The sequence below is a fragment of the Lepidochelys olivacea genome, assembly GCF_965140295.1.
Source record: "Lepidochelys olivacea isolate rLepOli2 genome assembly, chromosome: 7".
Lineage (NCBI taxonomy): Eukaryota > Metazoa > Chordata > Testudines > Cheloniidae > Lepidochelys > Lepidochelys olivacea.
In genome coordinates, this window is record NC_140417.1 from 54,209,369 (window position 1) to 54,230,108 (window position 20,740).

Consider the following 20,740-nt stretch of genomic DNA (forward strand, 5'->3'; position numbering starts at 1 on the left):
AAGGTATTGCAGGCTGTTCCTCTTTGTCTTCTGGGGTTGAAGCTGGTCCTGCGTGGTCTTGCAGAGGTGCTTGGTCCCCTTGAGGTGGCGCTGGCTTACACTGTGACGCGTGGATCCATGCAGCGATGCCGGATAATTTCACTGCTGTCTGGGTGGTGAGCGGTACCTGGTATGAACCCTTCCACCAGGGTTCCAAGGCGTGCTTCCGAAGGTGGTGCCGCAGGTAGACCCAATCACCAGGCTCAAGAGTGTGACAGGCAGCAGAGGTGGGTTCCGTCGGCCAAGCTGCTCGCACCTGCGAATGGAAGGAGCTCACAGCTTGCATTAACCCTTTGCAGTACTGGAGGAGCATGCTGTGAGTTAGGTTTAGGTCTGGGGCTGGGGTAATAGTAGCCATTGTTCGCATAGGGCGTCCCATGATGATTTCAAATGGACTCAATTTGTGTCTCTGGGATGGGGATGACCGAATTTCCATAAGGGCCAGTGGTAAAGCAGCTGGCCAGTTTAACCCTGTGGAACTACAGATTTTTGCCAGCTTATTTTTAAGCACACCATTTCGCCTTTCAACTGCCCCTGCACTCTGTGGATGGTAAGGGCAGTGCAACAGGTGGGTGACATGTAATACCTGGTTTAGATGTTGAACAATTTTTCCAGTAAAATGTGTTCCCCAGTCACTAGACAAAGTGGCAGGAATTCCCTTGGTAGGGATAATGTGGTTTAACAGACATTTTGCAACGGACAATGAATCAGCTTTGCAACAGGGAAAGGCTTCAATCCAACCCGAAAACAGACATATTATAACTAAAATGAATTCATATTTCTGACACTTTGGCATTTGTACAAAATCAAGTTGCCAGTGTAGGAAAGGTGCTTGAGGCAAACCCCAGAACCCTTGTGTTACTTTTACAGATTTGCCTACATTGTGGCTTTGACAAGTAACACAAGTGGCACAGTGGCGGGTTGCAAAGGAGCTGAAATGGGGAGACCACCATCCCGCCTTACTCATAGCAGAGACCATCCCCTCCTTGCCGACATGCAAAACACCATGTAGCAGGGCGGCTAGAGACGGGTAGAGTGAGAGGGGGGCTACAAAGGTACCAGTGGGCGATCGCCAAAGGGAATCAGAATGCAAAGAGCAACCCAAAGCACTCCAGGAGTCTTTCTCTGTTTCTGGGGCAGAATCCTGGAGCTGAGCGAGATGAGACAGGGATGGTGGCGTTACAGAGACAGAGAGGGGACCAAGAAACGCTTCTGGTGAAGGTTTTATAGTGGCGGCATGTTTTGCAGCAGCATCAGCAAGTGCATTACCTTTTGCCACCTCGGTGTCTGCCGCTTAGTGGCCAGTACACTTAACAATTGCCAAGGCAGATGGTAGTAAAACTCCATACAGGAGAGCGGCAATGTAGGGGCCATTCTTGATAGGGGTACCAGTAGAGGTAAGAAAACCTTGAGCCTGCCAGAGGGTGCCAAAGTCATGCACAACCCCAAAGGCATACCGAGAATCAGTAAAAATAGTGGCAGAGAGCCCCTCGGCTAGAAAGCAGGCACGGGTTAGAGCAATCAGTTCAGCCACCTGGGCAGAGGTCACAGAGGGTAAGGGCGCAGCTTCTATGGTCTCAGAGAGAGAGACCACAGCGTACCCTGCAAGAAGGTGGCCTTGGTAATTTCTATAACAGGACCCATCAGTGAATAATACCAGGTCAGATTTAGGGAAAGGTACATCTGAAAGGTCGGGGCGCGGGACAGTGATAGCGGAGACAGTTGCAAGGCAGTCATGGGGTTCACCATCACTAGGTAAAGGAAGGAGGGTAGCAGGATTTAACCGGGAGCAGCGCTTAATAGTGATATGTGAGGCTGAAAGCAGCAAAAGTTCATACCTAGTGAGGCAAGCAGAGGAGAGGTAAGCAGTGTCCAGGCTGTTTACAGTAGTTACAAACCCCAGTTAATCCAGCCCCCCGCCCCCTTCCGCAACCCCGTCCCTGTCCCCGGTGTGGTCTGCTTAGTCCTGAATAATGCTGTATCTGCAGAGCCATTAACTTTTGGGAGGACTGTTCCTCCTTTCCTTTTAAAGTGCGGTGGCAATGCTCTGCTACTGCCAGCAATTTGTCCATGGTTTCAGTCTCCCATCCCACACTTATTCGTTTTAACATGCTGCCTGTGGCAGGGAGAAGACCATCAACAAATGCATGTGCCAAGGCCCCCTGCCCATTTACATTGGGCTCTTGTATTCCTGAATGTTGTAGGAAAATATCAGTTAGCCAGGACCTATAGTCGCCTGTCTTGCCCTTGCTTACAGCAACGTATTGCTGTCCAGTTTGTTTTAGGAGACCACACTTTGGGAATGGCTTGATGCAGGCGCTTCCAAAGAGCCATACACCAGTCTCTGTATGCCGAATCTGGGCCAGTACTTTTTATGGTTGAGTGGCGTGCCTCAGCTGGCCAGTCTGCGGCAGCCAACCATTTTTCATAATAACTGGCAGGAGCTAACAATTTACACAGTTAGAGGAGATCTGTCTCAGAGGGTTCATAGGTTTCACAGATTAACAGAAACTCCTCAGCAAATTTGACAGAGTTTTCCTGTGGTTTGGGAAAACTTTTAACTATAGATAAAAGTTCCGTACGAGTCCAGGGCTTATAATCCCATATGGACTCACTTTCTCCCATTTTAAGGACTCGTAAGGGTGCCACAACAGTTTGATCAGAGTCTCTCATTAACCTCCCATCAGGTTCTCTTTTCCAAGAAGAGATGTCAAGAGAATCTTTGCAGTCTGCTTTGGATTTCTTCTTCATAATATTTTGCAGAGCTGCGAGGCCAATGAGGGTATCTTCTTCACTTTCATTATCTGTAGTCACTGATGACTTTTCCTTTTCTGATTTCTTATTTGCGCAGGAGTATGGTGGGGGTCGGGTTTGATCCGGATCATTGCACAGGACTGGGCAAAGGGGAGCGCTCGGGCTAGTGGTGGGAGAGACTGCATCCAATTGAACTGTTAGTTTTTTGATAGAATTTTTAAGAGAGGTGAGTTTTGACTCAGTCCATCTATGATTTGCCTCTTCCCACCACTGCATGAAGCAGTCTACTTCTCCTCTCTCCAATTTGGTTTTTGGGAGAACGAGTTTGCTTTTTAAAGCGTCCACTCGATCCTTGTCCCAAGAACCTAACAGTGGCCACTGTAATTTGGGGTTCTCTAGAGCTAATTTGGACCATTTTTCAAGAAACCTACAAGAGTCCGGACCCCTCCTAAAATACATAAAATAAGCTGGAGCTCCCTTAGGGAACTCTTCTACCTTAGACTTCTGATTACCCATCCAGGAGGACTTCACACAGCACTCACAGAAGAAGGAAATTCGGGCTCAGCAGAGCGGTACCCGGTGCAACACACAGAAAGGAGCCCACAGGCTACTGCCTCAGCTGCCCTTGCTTTCACACCAGGGGTTATACCCAAGGCGTGGTGCGGCTGCAGCTGTGCAGATTCCACTTATTCAGACCATGGGGACGGGGACCCCTTGGTCAGCCAGTCTCCGGACAGAGATGGCTCCCAGATTCACACACACACCACGGGGAAGACGGATAGACACAAAGACAAGACAGTCCTCAAACCAGTTAAAGCACAAAATAATAATTACCTGAGACGTCTGATTCCAGAAGCTGGATCCAAAGACCCCTACCCGAACAGAGTGGGAACCAACAAGTTCAATGGCGTAGACTGGGCTGCTACTGTGTACCTTTCTGTCTTGTGCAGGATCGCTTGGACTAAGCGTCCAGGTGCCAGCTGCCACGATCGTCCTGCAAGGCAGTCAGGGATCACACAGCCTCAGTGAAGCCGCTTGCTGTCTCGGTGGGACCTCCAAATTGTCAAAGTTTGACTCAGACTCACAATTTATCAGACCACTCTGTTTTATTAGCAAAGCTGCTCTGCTAAGACATTTAGAAGTGAGCCCCCCGAGTGGGGTTTGTGTCTCTTAATTTATACAGTTTTTTGGAGAACAAGTTACAGAAAAGTTACAGACAAAAGAAGAAAAAGATTTTAGTCGCCACCCTTCGAGATCCCTGAGACCAGTCACATATCTTCAATTCATAGAATCATAGAATCATAGAATATCAGGGTTGGAAGGGACCCTAGAAGGTCATCTAGTCCAACCCCCTGCTCAAAGCAGGACCAATTCCCAGTTAAATCATCCCAGCCAGGGCTTTGTCAAGCCTGACCTTAAAAACCTCTAAGGAAGGAGATTCTACCACCTCCCTAGGTAACGCATTCCAGTGTTTCACCACCCTCTTAGTGAAAAAGTTTTTCCTAATATCCAATCTAAACCTCCCCCACTGCAACTTGAGACCATTACTCCTCGTTCTGTCATCTGCTGCCATTGAGAACAGTCTAGAGCCATCCTCTTTGGAACCCCCTTTCAGGTAGTTGAAAGCAGCTATCAAATCCCCCCTCATTCTTCTCTTCTGCAGGCTAAACAATCCCAGCTCCCTCAGCCTCTCCTCATAACTCATGTGTTCCAGTCCCCTAATCATTTTTGTTGCCCTTCGCTGGACTCTCTCCAATTTATCCACATCCTTCTTGAAGTGTGGGGCCCAAAACTGGACACAGTACTCCAGATGAGGCCTCACCAATGTCGAATAGAGGGGAATGATCACGTCCCTCGATCTGCTCGCTATGCCCCTACTTATACATCCCAAAATGCCATTGGCCTTCTTGGCAACAAGGGCACACTGCTGACTCATATCCAGCTTCTCGTCCACTGTCACCCCTAGGTCCTTTTCCGCAGAACTGCTGCCTAGCCATTCGGTCCCTAGTCTGTAGCTGTGCATTGGGTTCTTCCGTCCTAAGTGCAGGACCCTGCACTTATCCTTATTGAACCTCATCAGATTCCTTTTGGCCCAATCTTCCAATTGGTCTAGGTCCTTCTGTATCCTATCCCTCCCCTCCAGCGTATCTACCACTCCTCCCAGTTTAGTATCATCCGCAAATTTGCTGAGAGTGCAATCCACACCATCCTCCAGATCATTTATGAAGATATTGAATAAAACCGGCCCCAGGACCGACCCTTGGGGCACTCCACTTGATACCGGCTGCCAACTAGACATGGAGCCATTGATCACTACCCGTTGAGCCCGACAATCTAGCCAGCTTTCTACCCACCTTATAGTGCATTCATCCAGCCCATACTTCCTTAACTTGCTGACAAGAATACTATGGGACACCGTGTCAAAAGCTTTGCTAAAGTCAAGAAACAATACATCCACTGCTTTCCCTTCATCCACAGAACCAGTAATCTCATCATAAAAGGCAATTAGATTAGTCAGGCATGACCTTCCCTTGGTGAATCCATGCTGGCTGTTCCTGATCACTTTCCTCTCATGCAAGTGCTTCAGGATTGATTCTTTGAGGACCTGCTCCATGATTTTTCCAGGGACTGAGGTGAGGCTGACTGGCCTGTAGTTCCCAGGATCTTCCTTCTTCCCTTTTTTAAAGATTGGCACTACATTAGCCTTTTTCCAGTCATCCGGGACTTCCCCGGTTCGCCACGAGTTTTCAAAGATAATGGCCAGTGGCTCTGCAATCACAGCCGCCAATTCCTTCAGCACTCTCGGATGCAACTCGTCCGGCCCCATGGACTTGTGCACGTCCAGCTTTTCTAAATAGTCCCTAACCGCCTCTATCTCCACAGAGGGCTGGCCATCTCTTCCGCATTTTGTGATGCCCAGCGCAGCAGTCTGGGAGCTGACCTTGTTAGTGAAAACAGAGGCAAAAAAAGCATTGAGTACATTAGCTTTTTCCACATCCTCTGTCACTAGGTTGCCTCCCTCATTCAGTAAGGGGCCCACACATTCCTTGGCTTTCTTCTTGTTGCCAACATACCTGAAGAAACCCTTCTTGTTACTCTTGACATCTCTGGCTAGCTGCAGCTCCAGGTGCGATTTGGCCCTCCTGATAACATTCCTGATAACATTCCAATTACCTGCCACCCGTAACAATCTCCTTTAACAGCTTCCAGTTAACTTAACTAATTGCCCTTCACACCTTCCATTCTGATGCCTGCTTCTTAGACGTGCTGGCTCTATCTTAATTGCTTCTCCATTCAAAAGCTAACTGTCCCTACTGTGCTCCCTCAGATACTTTGTAACATGTTTTGGCATGCCCTCTCATATACAATGTATCCAGCATGTCCCCTTATACAGGGTTATACTTATACAATGTTATATTTCCACAATACATATTAGTATAAGAGACTATCAAAAAGTCAAACCCAAAATTCTATCCCAGGCTAACAAACAGACCTATATAGTAACAGTATTCCTGGAGGCTTCATCACATGACATAATCTCTAATTAAAGATTAATCTTTAATTCTTGGAAACACCAAGACAATCCTAGAGGACTGGCAACCGTATTTGGAAGTTTTCTTCATAACCTGAAGAATTATAAACTTAAATTCTCTTTTTAAAATAAAAATTGGGCTGGAATGATACAGCTGCCAGTACCAGCTTAATCTGACCCTGCTGGAAGGAGTAGGTTCTAGAAGCATGAGCTCTCCAATGAGCTATTCTGCCATGGTTGCAGAGATATTTCTCCCCAGGAACAAACATCAAGAACATCCTAGCAGTTCCTAACTGTGTTGACTAGTCTTAGCTAGGGAACCAAGATCTCAGAGATAACTCAGTCTCTGAGCATTTAGGACTTTATAGATCATAACCAATAGCTTGAATTTTATCCAAAGCAGTTTGCCTATCTTCACTGGCAAATAAAACCTCCCCCAATATATTCAGGGCAAGCTCAAGTGAAGGGTTCAGAAAACCGCAAACATGTTCCCCATGTGGAATAAACTGATTCCTTCTCCATCCTCTAAAGTGTAATACAGGGAAATTCCGATGCTGCCCCAAGAAAGCTTTTTGGTGAGGGGAGGTGACTAATGCTGACGATGAACTGTGTGTGACAGAGATGCATCTGAGAGTTGTATGTCCCCATCTCCTCTGCCTGCTCTACCATTTTCCACCTCTACCTTGTCCCTCCTCCAGTGCAGAACCCAGTATATCTGTCTGGGGCCTCAATAACCTATCACAAAGGCACTACATACCTCCTGCATGAACTGCATTTTTAGGAGAGAACCTGCTGACCCACTGCAGGTGCTCCAAAACCAGGCAAATGGGTCAGGGGTTCCAGTGATCTAAACTACCCACCAGGAGCCCGAGTTACTCAGAATAGATGGATTAATTCTCTGCTGAGCATATGGGGTGTACTGGCCTGAGTGTGAGAAGGACACCAGCTGCTGTGCTAATTGTGAGCAGCAAGCTGCAGGAATGGATTTTATTGGAAAGGACTGAGTAGCAGAGGGAATCAGGTAGAATAGGAGGGGGAGTGAGCACTGACCTCCAGCAGCAGCATGAAACGTGTTCACAGCGCTCTAGGCTGAATCATGGGAATGCATCTTTAAGGCCTTGTTTGCACTGGACAACTGAATCATTTGAAAGAGCACTGTTTTGCACCAGTCGAACCACAAATGCTTCCATTTAGCCAGACTTTGGGTCTGCTGTAGAAGATGAGACTGGATGTGAATTTCTAAAGCTACTAACATGCCACACAGTTATTTATCTTGTATGTACTTACGGTTTGGGAGGAGGGATGGGAGAGAGACAGAAAGACAGACATGCCCTGGAATGAATCAATTTTTGGTGTAACTTCAGCGGTTAGCTAGAGGATCAATTCAGTTTACTGACAGTTGCAGCCATGTTCTTCACAACTGCACATGTAATATCCTAGCCTCAAGGGCTGGCTCACACACTCCAACCTCCTCTATACATGCACTACAAGTTCCCATAGCCCTCATGGAAGCAGCATTTATTTGGTGAGATGTTAATGTGGCTCTGTCGCCCAGCATTGCCACAGCCTGGACACATGGTGGGTTTGACATGACATTACTACAGCTGTTCTGCTACCTGGTGGGGTCTGAAGGGATGTGGCTGTGCAACAGGATTAGCAATAGAACATGATGGGGTTTTGCAATGCAGGAAGACTTAGTGTGGCATTGTTGCAGCACTGAGGCATGATGCTGGTTGACGCACTGTTTCCATGAAACAGCACAGGTGTGGGGTGAGGTTTTCTGTGACCTTGCTCTGTGGCAATCTTTGCACATAGTGGGCTTTGTGTTACCGTCTGACATGGGAGTGGAGAGGGGTGGGATCACAACAGGGCAGCAAGAGAGGGGGAGGCGGGTGAGGAGGGCAGAAGAGGAAGGTGGCAGGCCACAGCAGGGCTGCAGCGGGTGGGTGTGCAGGTAAGGGAAATGAAGGGGGCTATGGAGTGGCAGGGCTGTGGGAGATGAGGAATGCAGGTGAAGGGCATGGAAATGGGATGGGAGGGTACTCCATGAGGATGCAGGCGGGGGGCATAGAGGCAGGATGCACGTGGTGGGACATGGCAGGGAGGTGGGGGGATGCAGGTGGCACAGAGGCGGGGGACACGTGGGGGGGAATGGCAGGGCTGCGGGGGACACGTGAGGGGCACGGCAGGGCTACGGGGGTGCAGGCGGGGGGGCACAGAGGCAGAATGCACGTGGCAGGGCTACGGGGGTGCAGGCGGGGGGGCACAGAGGCAGAATGCACGTGGCAGGGCTGCGGGGGGTGCAGGCGGGGGGCAGGGAGGAGGGGTGCCCATGGGGGGCACGGCAGGGCTACGGGGGTGCAGGCGGGGGGGCACAGAGGCAGAATGCACGTGGCAGGGCTGCGGGGGTGCAGGCGGGGGGGCACAGAGGCAGAATGCACGTGGCAGGGCTGCGGGGGTGCAGGCGGGGGGGCACAGAGGCAGAATGCACGTGGCAGGGCTGCGGGGGTGCAGGCGGGGGGCACAGAGGCAGAATGCACGTGGCAGGGCTACAGGGGGTGCAGGCGGGGGGGCACAGAGGCAGAATGCACGTGGCGGGGGCGCAGGCGGGGGGCACAGAGGCAGAATGCACGTGGCAGGGCTACGGGGGGTGCAGGCGGGGGGGCACAGAGGCAGAATGCACGTGGCAGGGCTGCGGGGGTGCAGGCGGGGGGCACAGAGGCAGAATGCACGTGGCAGGGCTGCGGGGGTGCAGGCGGGGGGCACAGAGGCAGAATGCACGTGGCAGGGCTAGGGGGGGTGCAGGCGGGGGGGCACAGAGGCAGAATGCACATGGCAGGGCTACGGGGGGTGCAGGCGGGGGGGCACAGAGGCAGAATGCACGTGGCAGGGCTACGGGGGGTGCAGGCGGGGGGGCACAGAGGCAGAATGCACGTGGCGGGGGCGCAGGCGGGGGGCACAGAGGCAGAATGCACGTGGCAGGGCTGCGGGGGTGCAGGCGGGGGGCACAGAGGCAGAATGCACGTGGCAGGGCTGCGGGGGTGCAGGCGGGGGGCACAGAGGCAGAATGCACGTGGCAGGGCTACGGGGGGTGCAGGCGGGGGGGCACAGAGGCAGAATGCACGTGGCAGGGCTGCGGGGGTGCAGGCGGGGGGCACAGAGGCAGAATGCACGTGGCAGGGCTGCGGGGGGTGCAGGCGGGGGGCAGGGAGGAGGGGTGCCCGTGGGGAGCACGGCAGGGCTGCGGGGGACACGTGGGGGGCACGGCAGGGCTACGGGGGTGCAGGCGGGGGGGCACAGAGGCAGAATGCACGTGGCAGGGCTGCGGGAGTGCAGGCGGGGGGCAGGGAGGAGGGGTGCCGGTGGGGAGCACGGCAGGGCTGCGGGGGACACGTGGGGGGCACGGCAGGGCTACGGGGGTGCAGGCGGGGGGGCACAGAGGCAGAATGCACGTGGCAGGGCTGCGGGGGGTGCAGGCGGGAGGCAGGGAGGAGGGGTGCCCGTGGGGGGCACGGCAGGGCTGCGGGGGGCAGGGAGGAGGGGTGCCCGTGGGGGCACCCGGCGAGGCCAGGCAGGGGGCGCTGCGGCGCGCCGAGGCGGGGGCGGGGCTTTGCGGCCGGAGCGAGGCCCGGCTGCCCGGTGGGGGGATGGGCGCGGGGCTGGGTCTGTCACTTCTCGCGAGGCGGAACGGGGGTCACGTGGGACCGGGCCTCTGTCACTCTACGGCCCGTCGCGAGGGCCATGGCGGCGCCCGTGTACCCGGCCTGGGTCAGGCGTTTGGCCGCCGGGCGGCAGAGGCGGGCCCCCGCCGTGCGCCCCACCCGCCCCCTGGTGCTGGCCAACCAGGTGGCGAACCGCCGCCTGCGCCTGGGGGGTGAGTGCGGGGCCGGGGAGCGCGGGCCGGGCGGGGCCGCAAGGCGCTGAAAAGTGGGTCACGGTCCAACGCGACGTAAACCTCGCTCCTCCGGGGACGGGCCCCGGGGCGGCGGCGTCACGGGCGGCCTTTCCCTGGAGAGCGGGTGTCTGCCCCAGGGCTTCCTTCGGGGCGTTTCTCTGGCCGGTGTCACGCAGCCCCGGGGGCGGGCTCGGTGCGGCGCTCACGGGGCTCGTCTTTGGCCTGGGATCAGGGGGTGCGGGGCGGGCAAGGGGCGCGGAGTGTTGTCTGTGAGCTGCTGCAAGCCTGCGCGCGCGCACACAACACACCCACACACGGGAGAGAGGCTGCTTGTTGATCCATTTACTATAACATAAGTTTTTAATGTACGGTGTCTGAAAATGTTTGGCTTTGAAGGAGTGGCTAGCATGAAAATGTGGAGAAACACCGGTTTGGGTGGTGATGCTCCCTCTTCCAGAGGCTGTTCGCTTTTAATCTTTCTGAAACCCCCTTTGGACGGAAGAGGTTGCTGCTGGTGCAGTGTAGTTGTCTCTGGGTAGAGAATAGGGAATTCTTCTTATGTGAAGAACTTATGTAGGGCATGATCTATGCTGGGGCTCCATAAGAATGATCTGGTATCTTATGTTCTTAAATGCTGTCATGTAAAGAGAAGCATAATATAAAGACATGGCTACACTTGCAGATGTGGAGCCCTGTGAGTTAAACCAGCCCTTGGAGACCACAGCAGGGAAAGTGCTGCAGTGTGTTCACACTTTCAGCTGCAAGCGCACTGGCATGGCCACATTTGTGGCACTTGCAGTGGCACGGGGAGCAGTTCATTGTGGGCAGCTATCCCACAGAGCACCTCTTCCCATTCTGGTGCTGTGGCTTGTGGGAAAGGGGTGGGTGGGTGCGGGGCATTCTGGGTATTGTCCCAACGCCACGTGATGCATCGGTTCACATCCCAGCAATCCCTGTGCTTCCGTCCACGTTTGGTGCCATCTTTCAACGTTTTTTGTGCTGCGTGCTCTGTCTTCCCTTTCGGTCTGCGGGAATGGAACCCGAACTGCTGAGGAGTATGCTGATGGGTCTCGCCAGCACGTCATGAATTGCAGTCAAGTTACTCCTTAAGCTGCAAACTGACAGTGAGGAGTCCAACGATGATGTCGACTCGCGTAATGCATTCTACATGAGAGGTCTGTGAATGCCACAAGCAATGTCACCACAGTGGAATGCCACTTTTGGGCTTGGGAAACAAGCACTGAGTGGTGGGATCACGTTGTCCTGCAAGTCTGGGATGATGAGCAGTGGCTGCAGAACTTTCGCATGAGAAAAGCCACCTTCATGGGACTATGTGCTGAGCTTGCCCCCACCCTGTAGCGCAAGGACATGAGATTGAGAGCTGCCCTGCTGGTGGAGAAGCAGGTGGCTATTGCTGTCTGGCGTTCCCAGCTTCCAGATTGCTACCGATCGGTCACTAACCAGTTTGGACTGGGAAAGTTGACCATTGGAATCGTGTTGATGCAAGTTTGCAGGGCCATTAATCACACCCTGCTCAGAAGAACCATGACTCTGGGTAACGTGCATGATATTGTGGCTGGCTTTGCACAAATGGGTTTCCCTAACTCTGGAGGGGCAACAGATGGGATGCATATTCCAATTCTGGCAACAGCCCACCTAGTCTCCGAGTACCTAAATCGGAAGGGCTATTTCGCTATGGTTCTCTAGGCGTTTGTGGATCACCATGGGCGTTTCATTTACATTAATGCAAGCTGGTCTGGAAAGGTGCATGACGTACACATCTTTCAGAACACAGGCGTATTCAGGAAGCTGCAAGCCAAGACTTTCTTCCCAGACTAGAAGATCGCCGTAGGGGAAGTCAAAATGCCCATTGTGGTCCTTGGAGACCCCGCTTACCCTTTAATGCCGTAGCTCATGAAAACCCTACACAGGGAGCGTTGACAGCAGCAAGGAGCAGTTCAACAACAGACTGAGTCGGTGCAGAATGACTGTGGAATGTGCGTTTGGCCATTTAAAGGGCCACTGGCGTTGTCTGTATGGGAAGCTGGACCTGGCCAATGACAACATTCCCACGGTTATATCTGCGTGTTGTACCATCCATAACACTTGGGAAGGGTGAAAGATTCACTCAGGCATGGACCTTGGAGGCTCAACACCTGGAGGCTGAATTTGAACAGCCAGAGAGCAGGGCTATTAGAGGGGCCCAGGGCAGGGGCTGCAAGGATTAGGGATGCCTTGAGGGAGCAATTTGAGGCTGAAAGCCACCACTAATGTTTGGTTTCAGAGTAACAGCCGTGTTAGTCTGTATTCGCAAAAAGAAAAGGAGTACTTGTGGCACCTTAGAGACTAACCAATTTATCTGAGCGTGAGCTGTAGCTCACGAAAGCTCATTCATGGGATGCATACCGTGGAAACTGCAGAAGACATTCTATACACACAGAGACCATGAAACAATACCTCCTCCCACCCCACTGTCCTGCTGGTAATAGCTTATCTAAAGTGATCATCAAGTTTGGCCACTTCCAGCACAAATCCAGGTTTTCTCACCCTCCGCTCCCCCCCACCCCCACAAACTCACTCTCCTACTGGTAATAGCCCATCCAAAGTGACCACTCTCTTCACAATGTGTATGATAATCAAGGTGGGCCATTTCCTGCACAAATCAGGTTCTCTCACTCCCTCACCCCCCTCCAAAAACCACACACACACAAACTCACTCTCCTGCTGGTAATAGCTTATCCAAAGTGACCACTCCCCCTACAATGTGCATGATAATCAAGGTGGGCCATTTCCAGCACAAATCCAGGTTTCCTCATCCCCCCTCCCAGCCCCATACACACACAAACTCACTCTCCTGCTGGTAATAGCTTATCTAAAGTGATCATCAAGTAGGGCCATTTCCAACTTGTGCTGGTGAGGTGTGAGGGAGTGAGAGAACCTGGATTTGTGCTGGAAATGGCCCAACTTGATGATCACTTTAGATAAGCTATTACCAGCAGGACAGTGGGGTGGGAGGAGGTATTGTTTCATGGTCTGTGTGTATATAATGTCTTCTGCAGTTTCCATGGTATGCATCCGATGAAGTGAGCTGTAGCTCAGGAAAGCTCATGCTCAAATAAATTGGTTAATCTCTAAGGTGCCACAAGTACTCCTTTTCTTTTCACTAATGTTTGGTGCCTAGCACAGGAGTGAAGTGCAGTGGTTCCAATGTTAGTAGGAATCTGTATTTGCTATGTATGATGCACTGACTTGTAGTGCCTGGGCTATGGTATCTTTTACTTAATGCAATAATAAAAAATGTTTTCAATAGATGAAATTTTTGCCTTTGAAAAGAAAATTCATTCTTTGAAAAGAAACACAACTGCTTGGGAAACAGAAAGGGCATGACACATCTGTGCTGTGTGGGATGAGAGAAGGGGATGGGGTGAGGAACGGGACAGTCACAGATTTGCGTATGTGCTGTTATCATACTCAGTCTTCCTGTCTGGAGTGCCATGCAATGCGTGCTGCACTTCAGGCTGGATAAAATGCATGGTGATGGGGGTTGAGTGCAGTGGGTAAGGGTCATAGTTTGCAGGGCTGGATGGTGAAACTACAGGTATTGGAGGCACCTGGCGGTGATAAGAACCTGGATGTTGGGGAAAGTGGGTTGGCGGTGACATGGGGGCACAAGGGAAAGAGTTTTGGGACAAGGGCTGCAATGGGAGGCGGGCGCGGAAGTGCTCCGCCTGCATTGCTACAAGCACCGATATCGAGTCCACTTGGCACTCCATGGTGCTTAGCAGCCGCTCCGTGCTTTGGTGCCGGCGATCCGCATTCTGCTGGCAGACTCTCATTTCACTCTCCCGCCACTCCTGCACTTTTTGATTTTCATTAAGGGACTGCTGCATTTACTTCATGCAGCATGTCCTCTTTGCTTCTTCATGGACGCTTCCTGATTCTTTGGAGTTTTTCGGCCATTGACAAGGACGGCTGGGATCTGTAAAGCCAAAATGCAACATTTAACAGAGGCAGCATTGTTCACACCAGACAGAACAATGATTCGGCCGTACTTAAAGACAAGTACAGTGTACACAATAGTAGAAGTTGCCCATACCAAGGCAAGCGTACATAACCCACAGGAGCCCTAAAATGGTGAGTAAGCACAGGGGCAAGGGAGACTGATGGTTTCACGGCCTTACTGTCCTCTGCGGTTCTGTGCCTTTGGGAGAGCCAACAGCTGCAGGTGGCCCCTATACTGAACACTGTCCCCGTATTTTCCACAGAATGAGTTCGTCCTGGAAGATATCTCGCTGCTGAGGGTGACCTGGGAAGCAAGGGAGGGTCTTCTACTACAATGCGGCTTCTGCCGTGGCCCATATGCACCTTGCCTGTGTGCAGCAATGGTTCCCCCGCCCCTCATGGCACAGTGGCGCAGACATGTTAGCCTTACTGGGACAAGGAGCACAGTAGCTCTGCCAAGGAACCTGCTCAAATGGATTGTCCAGCTTCTGCATGAGACCTTTGAAGAGATCACTGAGACCGATTACTGCGATGTGAGAGCACATCAATGCTCTATTCCACATCTAATCCTACATGCAGCCCTAACCCTCCTCGGCCCAAGAGCCTGCACCAAACAACTTCCTGCCCAAAATAAAAGCTGCTTACCCAGCACCTCCTCTGGTGTGTGTGTTCTTCCCCAAGCATCGTCTGCTGCGACTGGCTACCTTCCTCCTGGCTTGAAAACTGCTCCTGGCTGCATGCATCTAGGAATGACGGGCTGTCCCCCTCCTGCTCAGCACCCTCGCTCCTGCTTTCCTCCTCCTGCCTTGTTGAACTGGGCTCTGAAGTGTCCATTGTGGTCTTTGGAGTGGAGGTGGGGTCATCCCCGCACACACACACACCCCAAGTATTGCGTTCAGCTCTTTGTAGAAATGGCAGGTCGCAGGGGAAGCACCAGAGCAGCAGTTTGCCTCAGAGGGAGCAAATTCTTCACTTGGATCATTAAATACCCTAAGGTGCTCACTCAGTGTTTATAAAATATGCATAAGAAAAGTGTCTTTGAAACTTGGTAAGAACCCCCTTTTGGATAGATAGCAAAAGGCCAAACTGTTATTTCCTCAAATTATGGCCCTATTTTCAGGCAGCTTCTGGGGTATCCTGAAATGTGATGTGTGTTTGTAAAGTATGTTATGCACAAAACACTATGTAAATGCTAGAGATCATTAAGACTGATTGGATATCCGATAACTGCAATGGCTCAGATCTTTGGACTGAAAGGGTGCATAACATCAAAGTGATGCTGAGATTTCTTCTTTCCTGTGTTGTTTTTTTTTTTTGCTCTTCTCCTCTCTCCACCTACTTGTTTTATCCCTCTCTCCTGAGAGTTATGCAACACAGAGGCTGTTAATATGAAATATTCCTGAGTAACTGAGATTTTTTACTGCAGTATCTCTTCCTTCCAGAGGCAACGTGTACTACAGAGATGTCATTACTGATGGCTTGCTGGAAGCAGAATGAGTTCAGCGATGCAGCTTGTGCCAAGGAGATCCAGACATTCTATGACTGTGTGGCAAAGACAGATGTAATTAAAGCCTCTTTGGTCATCTTAAATTAGTGGCAGGGAGGGAGGAAGCCCTCAATTATTCTTTTAGTAGTGCCAAGGACACTCAGTATGCAATTTAATTTGTATTGCACTGATCTGGGGGAGGGAGATGATCCACATTAGATCAGACACACATTGCTTCTTGTGTGTCGGAGAGCATTTGGATGTGAATAGTTACGCGTTTACCAACCTCTGATCAGTACAGCAGGTGCACTTTCAAACTAAACAGAAGTTGAGTAAAATGTGGGGTTAATGTCAGTTATAGTCTGATAACTATGGACTCTGCTGTGGTGGAGATGCAGAAAACATTGTTCCCCTCTACACCAAGAGAGTTTTGAATGAGGGGTGTAAACCTCTTGGTGCAAGAAGATCAAGTGATGTACAGTATTCTGTGCTATTAGTTCTGGGCTTGCCATTAGCCCTAATAAAGTGAGCTGCAGACTGATTAATCTGCTTTTTAAACTTGTGAGTTAATGTTGGTTCCTAAAGTTGGGTACATGTCTGTGCAAGGCAGGGGCCAGATTGAGAAGGCAGTGGGACTGGACTCCAAGCTCTTCCCACGAATCCCAGAATAGCTGGATTTTTCTGCTTGACTGTCTTCATAGTAAACAACCCACTGGGATGCATAAGGCAGTTATGTCTATTAAAACCATTATGCCCAAATTGTCTTTAGATTCAGATAAACTATGGTGGAAGGTTTGTTATGTTTAGAAATTTTATTTTAAAAAAAGGTCAGATACTTCAGAAATACCGAAGAGTCCGGTGGCACCTTAAAGATTAACAGATTTATTTGGGCATAAGATTTTGTGGGTAAAAGAACCCCACTTCTTCAGATTCAGGCTTATGCCCAAATAAATCTGTTAGTCTTTAAGGTGCCACTGGACTCCTTGTTGTTTTTGTGGATACAGACTAATACGGCTTCCCCTCTGATACTTCAGAAATACCAGAGCTGATAGACAACTGGTGTTCGTACAGTGTACCAGACAGTACCTGCTCAATCTGACCCTGGGCTTCAGAAACATTCACTTACATGTTTAGTGGTGGGATAGGTGGTCTTAATCTGTCACTGGAGAGCAATGGAAATCCAAACCTTCTGGTATTGAAAATGGTAATGAAAATTCAGAAGTCTTATAGAGCCATCCTTGTGATCATGGGGAACAAGCCAAAAAGTACTTCGCAGGATGAAGACCCCATGGAGGTGAAAACAGAGACATTTGGAGAAAGAGGAGGATCCAAAAGTAGTAAAGCAAAGTATAGACACAGTAAGACTGTGTTCCTACTTAAAGGAACACATTAATACTGACTAGATTTCAAATTTAAAAAACCCTCCTAAAAATAGTTTCATGTACTACATTTGCCTTTGTCATTCTATTCCACTGTGTGAAAGACTTGCATAAACAGGAAACTGACTAGATATGAAGCATTGTCAAATTACAAAGTAAACAAATTGCAAAAATAAAGAACAGTATTTTTAACTCCACACTAGTACTGTTTCAGTAAACCTAGAAGTTACTTGTAACAGCAGTAAACTAAAAAACTGAAAGATGTTTGGGGTTTTTTTAAGTTGACAGTGCCCTTTAACTTCATAATCTCAAATGAGAGAGGAGGTGGGTGAGGTAATCTTTTATTTGACCAACTTCTATTCGGGGGAGAGACGCTTTCAAGCCACACAGAGCTCTTCTTCAGGTGTGGAAAAAGTACTCTGTGTCACAGCTAAATGCAAGATGGAGAAGATTGTTTAGCATAAGTAATTAGCACATATTCTGAGGAACCATTCAAGGTAGACAGGTTTCAGAGTGGTAGCTGTGTTAGTCTGTATCAGCAAAAAGAAAAGGAGTACTTGTGGCACTTCAGAGACTAACCAATTTATTTGAGCATAAGCTTTCGTGGGCTAAAGCCCACTTCATCGGATGCATGCAGTGGAAAATACAGTAGGAAGATATATACGCACATAGAGAACATGAAAAAATGGGGGTTGCCATACCAACTCTAACGAGAGTAATCGATTAAAGTGGGCTATTATCAGCAGGAGAGAAAAAAACCCAAAACTTTTGTAGTGAAAAATGGGCCATCCTGATTATCACTACAAAAGTTTTGGGTTTTTTTCTCTCCTGCTGATAATAGCCCACCTTAATCGATTACTCTCGTTAGAGTTGGTATGGCAACCCCCATTTTTTCATGTTCTCTGTGTGCGTATATATCTTCCTACTGTATTTTCCACTGCATGCATCCGATGAAGTGGGCTTTAGCCCATGAAAGCTTATGCCCAAATAAATTGGTTAGTCTCTAAAGTGCCACAAGTACTTCTCATCCTTTTTTGCATTCAAGGTAGAGTGGCCCATTAACACGTCTGCAGTCATAGGATTAAAAGGGGGGTTAGTGGGTTACAGATTGTTGTAAACCAGCATTTCTCAAATTGGGGTCCACGAGGGTACTCCAGGGGGTCCTCAGGCCCCCACTGTTTAACTGTTCCCCTGCCCCCCCCCAACTTCTCCCCCTCCCTCCCACTGCCTCCTGCACACTGTTCCCTGGTGTGCAGGAGGTGCTGAAAAGGAGTGGGGAGGGGGCAGAAAGAGGTGGGGAAGGGCCTTGGGGGAAGGGGTGGAGTGGGGGCAGGGTCTGGGGCTGAGCTGGGGCTTTGGGGGTCCCTGAAAATTTTTTGATCAAAATAGGCATCCTCGGGTTACTAAAGTTTGAGAACTGCTGTTGTAAACCATAAATCCAGTGTGTCTTTTCAATCTATGACTTTTAGTGTCTATGAATTTAAGCTCCCAGGCTCGTCTTTTGAAAGTGTTTGTGCAGGTTTCCTTTGAGGGTGAGGACTCGCTGGTCAGATATAGAGTGATTGCTTTATGGAAGGTGTTCACTCACAGGTGATGGGGTGCTTTTGTCTTTTATCATTTTCCTATGTGACTTCATTCGAGAGTGTAGTGATTGTCTGGTTTCACCCACATAGGTCTTATTTGGGGCATTTAGTGCACTGGATGAGGTACACCACATGTTGTGTTTGGCATGTGTAGGATCCATGGATCTTGAAAGGTGCATGTGGGGGGTGTTGATCATTGAATCAACCTTGAATGGTCCCTTAGATTATATGCTAACTATTTACACTAAACAGACTGTTCCATCTTGCATTTAGCTGTGATGCTCAGAGTACTTTTCCCCACACCTGGAAAACAGTTCTGTGGCAGTTTTGGTCCAATAAAAGCTATTACCTCACCCACCTTGTCTCTCTAATATCCTGGGACCAACACAACTTCAGCTATGCTGCATTTCAAATAGGCAGCAGTCACTGGCTTCTGAAAGCAATCCTTAGGCGTATACAGGCAATTGGTACCATAACTCTCACTCAGTGGGCGGATGGTATGCTTTTGAAATGACTGTATCATTAGAAGTATTGCTGGGGTATGTGCACGAATCACTTCAGCAAATAAAAGAGGTTAATTCTTTGTGTTTCAGGTGGAGCACAAGAAAAGACTTAAACAGGAGGCCCTGGGCCAGATGGGAAACTTATCTCCAAAGACAGTGAACAATTTACTGAGAAGGTTCCCTAATATCACAGATGATTTTTAAAGGAAGACTTGCTTTTCCCAAGTAACTGGAGACCAGTAGCTGAAGCTGGTGTCATCTTTGGAGAAGAAGTTAAAAGTAGTGATCAGTGAGCATTTGGGGCTGATGGTGGCTGTTAGCATTCCTCAGGGGTTCTTGACTTGAACATTTCTTTGGGGTGGGGTCACTTTCTCCATTAGCTGAGATTGTTCTATGGGGTCACAGGGTCTTGTGATAACAGGATGGATGTTTGCTAAGTGTTAGTCAGTCAGCCATAATGTGGTCTTGAGTTTTGCTTCATTGTGAAATAAAGCCTTATAAGGAATAAAATAAATTGTTTTCACAACTAGGGTGTGAACAGTGCTTGTGTGTAAAAAGAAAAGGAGTACTTGTGGCACCTTAGAGACTAACCAATTTATTTGAGCATGAGCTTTCGTGAGCTACAGCTCACTTCATCAGATGCATACTGTGGAAACTGCAGCAGACTTTATATACACATAGAGAATATGAAACAATATGAAACAATAAGTGCTTGTGTGTGTTAGCACATGCAGCCTCTACAGCAAGCCTCCTGCCTGACTTGAGTTGCTGGTTCCTGACCCAAAATTGAGTTTAACTTACAATTGATTGTAATGGTAAAGGTGTGCTTCACCAGATGTGTATTAATCTTTCTTCTCTTAGTCCTTGACGTTTTTGGACCTTCCATTAATCTATGAAGAATGACCAAGAAAGGTAGAAATTCAGGACCAACTCCCAGAGTAGCATCCTTTTTACCACAGAATACATTGGTGGGGGAGATATCAAATGTGACTTCCTCCGAAGCACTTCTAGTTTAGACCACCCGCTTTTCAGGGCAGGGGGGACGGACAAAGAGTTTGCCATGCTCTGTTCTCCTTAGCTGTACTACAGTAACATCACACAAGAAGACCCACTACCTGGCTTGGATAGCTTATTATAGTTGACATAACTTATGTCACTCAGGGGTGTGAGTAAACCACCCCCCTGAGCAACATAAGTTACACCAACATAAGTGCTTATATGCACAGTGCTGTGGCAGCAGGAGAGCTTCTCCCACAGACGTAGCTTCTGCCGCTCACAGAGGTGGGGTTTTTTTATGCCGATGAGAGAGTGCTCTCCCATCAACATAGAGCGTCTTCACCAGACGCGCTGCAGTCATGCAGTTGTGTCAGTACAACTGGGTCGCTGCAGCGCTGTATGTATAGACATGGCCTTAGTGGACAATAGAAAGGGAGGGGCGCATGGCATGGCATGGGTGTAACAGTAATAAGATAATGTTACCTGGATTCGTTTCTGTTACTTGTATTACAGTAGTGCCTAGAGGCCCCAATCAAGATCGGATCCCTGTTGTGCTATACAGTTTACTTAC

General features: G+C 49.6%; 1 protein-coding gene across 1 annotated transcript; it reads left to right on the top strand.

Moving 5' to 3' along the window:
• The first annotated feature begins 10,018 nt into the window (after positions 1 to 10,018).
• CHCHD1 (coiled-coil-helix-coiled-coil-helix domain containing 1) lies at positions 10,019 to 19,702 on the top strand. Its single transcript, XM_084633906.1, has 3 exons — positions 10,019 to 10,199; positions 15,665 to 15,783; positions 19,264 to 19,702. The coding sequence occupies exons 1-3, from the start codon at positions 10,067 to 10,069 to the stop codon at positions 19,375 to 19,377; spliced, it is 366 nt and encodes a 121-aa protein (XP_084490032.1). The 5' UTR covers positions 10,019 to 10,066; the 3' UTR covers positions 19,378 to 19,702.
• Positions 19,703 to 20,740: the final 1,038 nt, after the last annotated feature.

Coding starts and splice junctions, on each gene's coding strand:
- CHCHD1 (XM_084633906.1), top strand. CDS start 10,067: ATGGCGGCGCCCGTGTACCCGGCCTGGGTCAGGCGTTTGGCCGCCGGG. Junction 10,200..15,664: donor CCGCCGCCTGCGCCTGGGGG/GTGAGTGCGGGG, acceptor TCTTCCTTCCAG/AGGCAACGTGTACTACAGAG. Junction 15,784..19,263: donor ACTGTGTGGCAAAGACAGAT/GTAATTAAAGCC, acceptor TTTGTGTTTCAG/GTGGAGCACAAGAAAAGACT.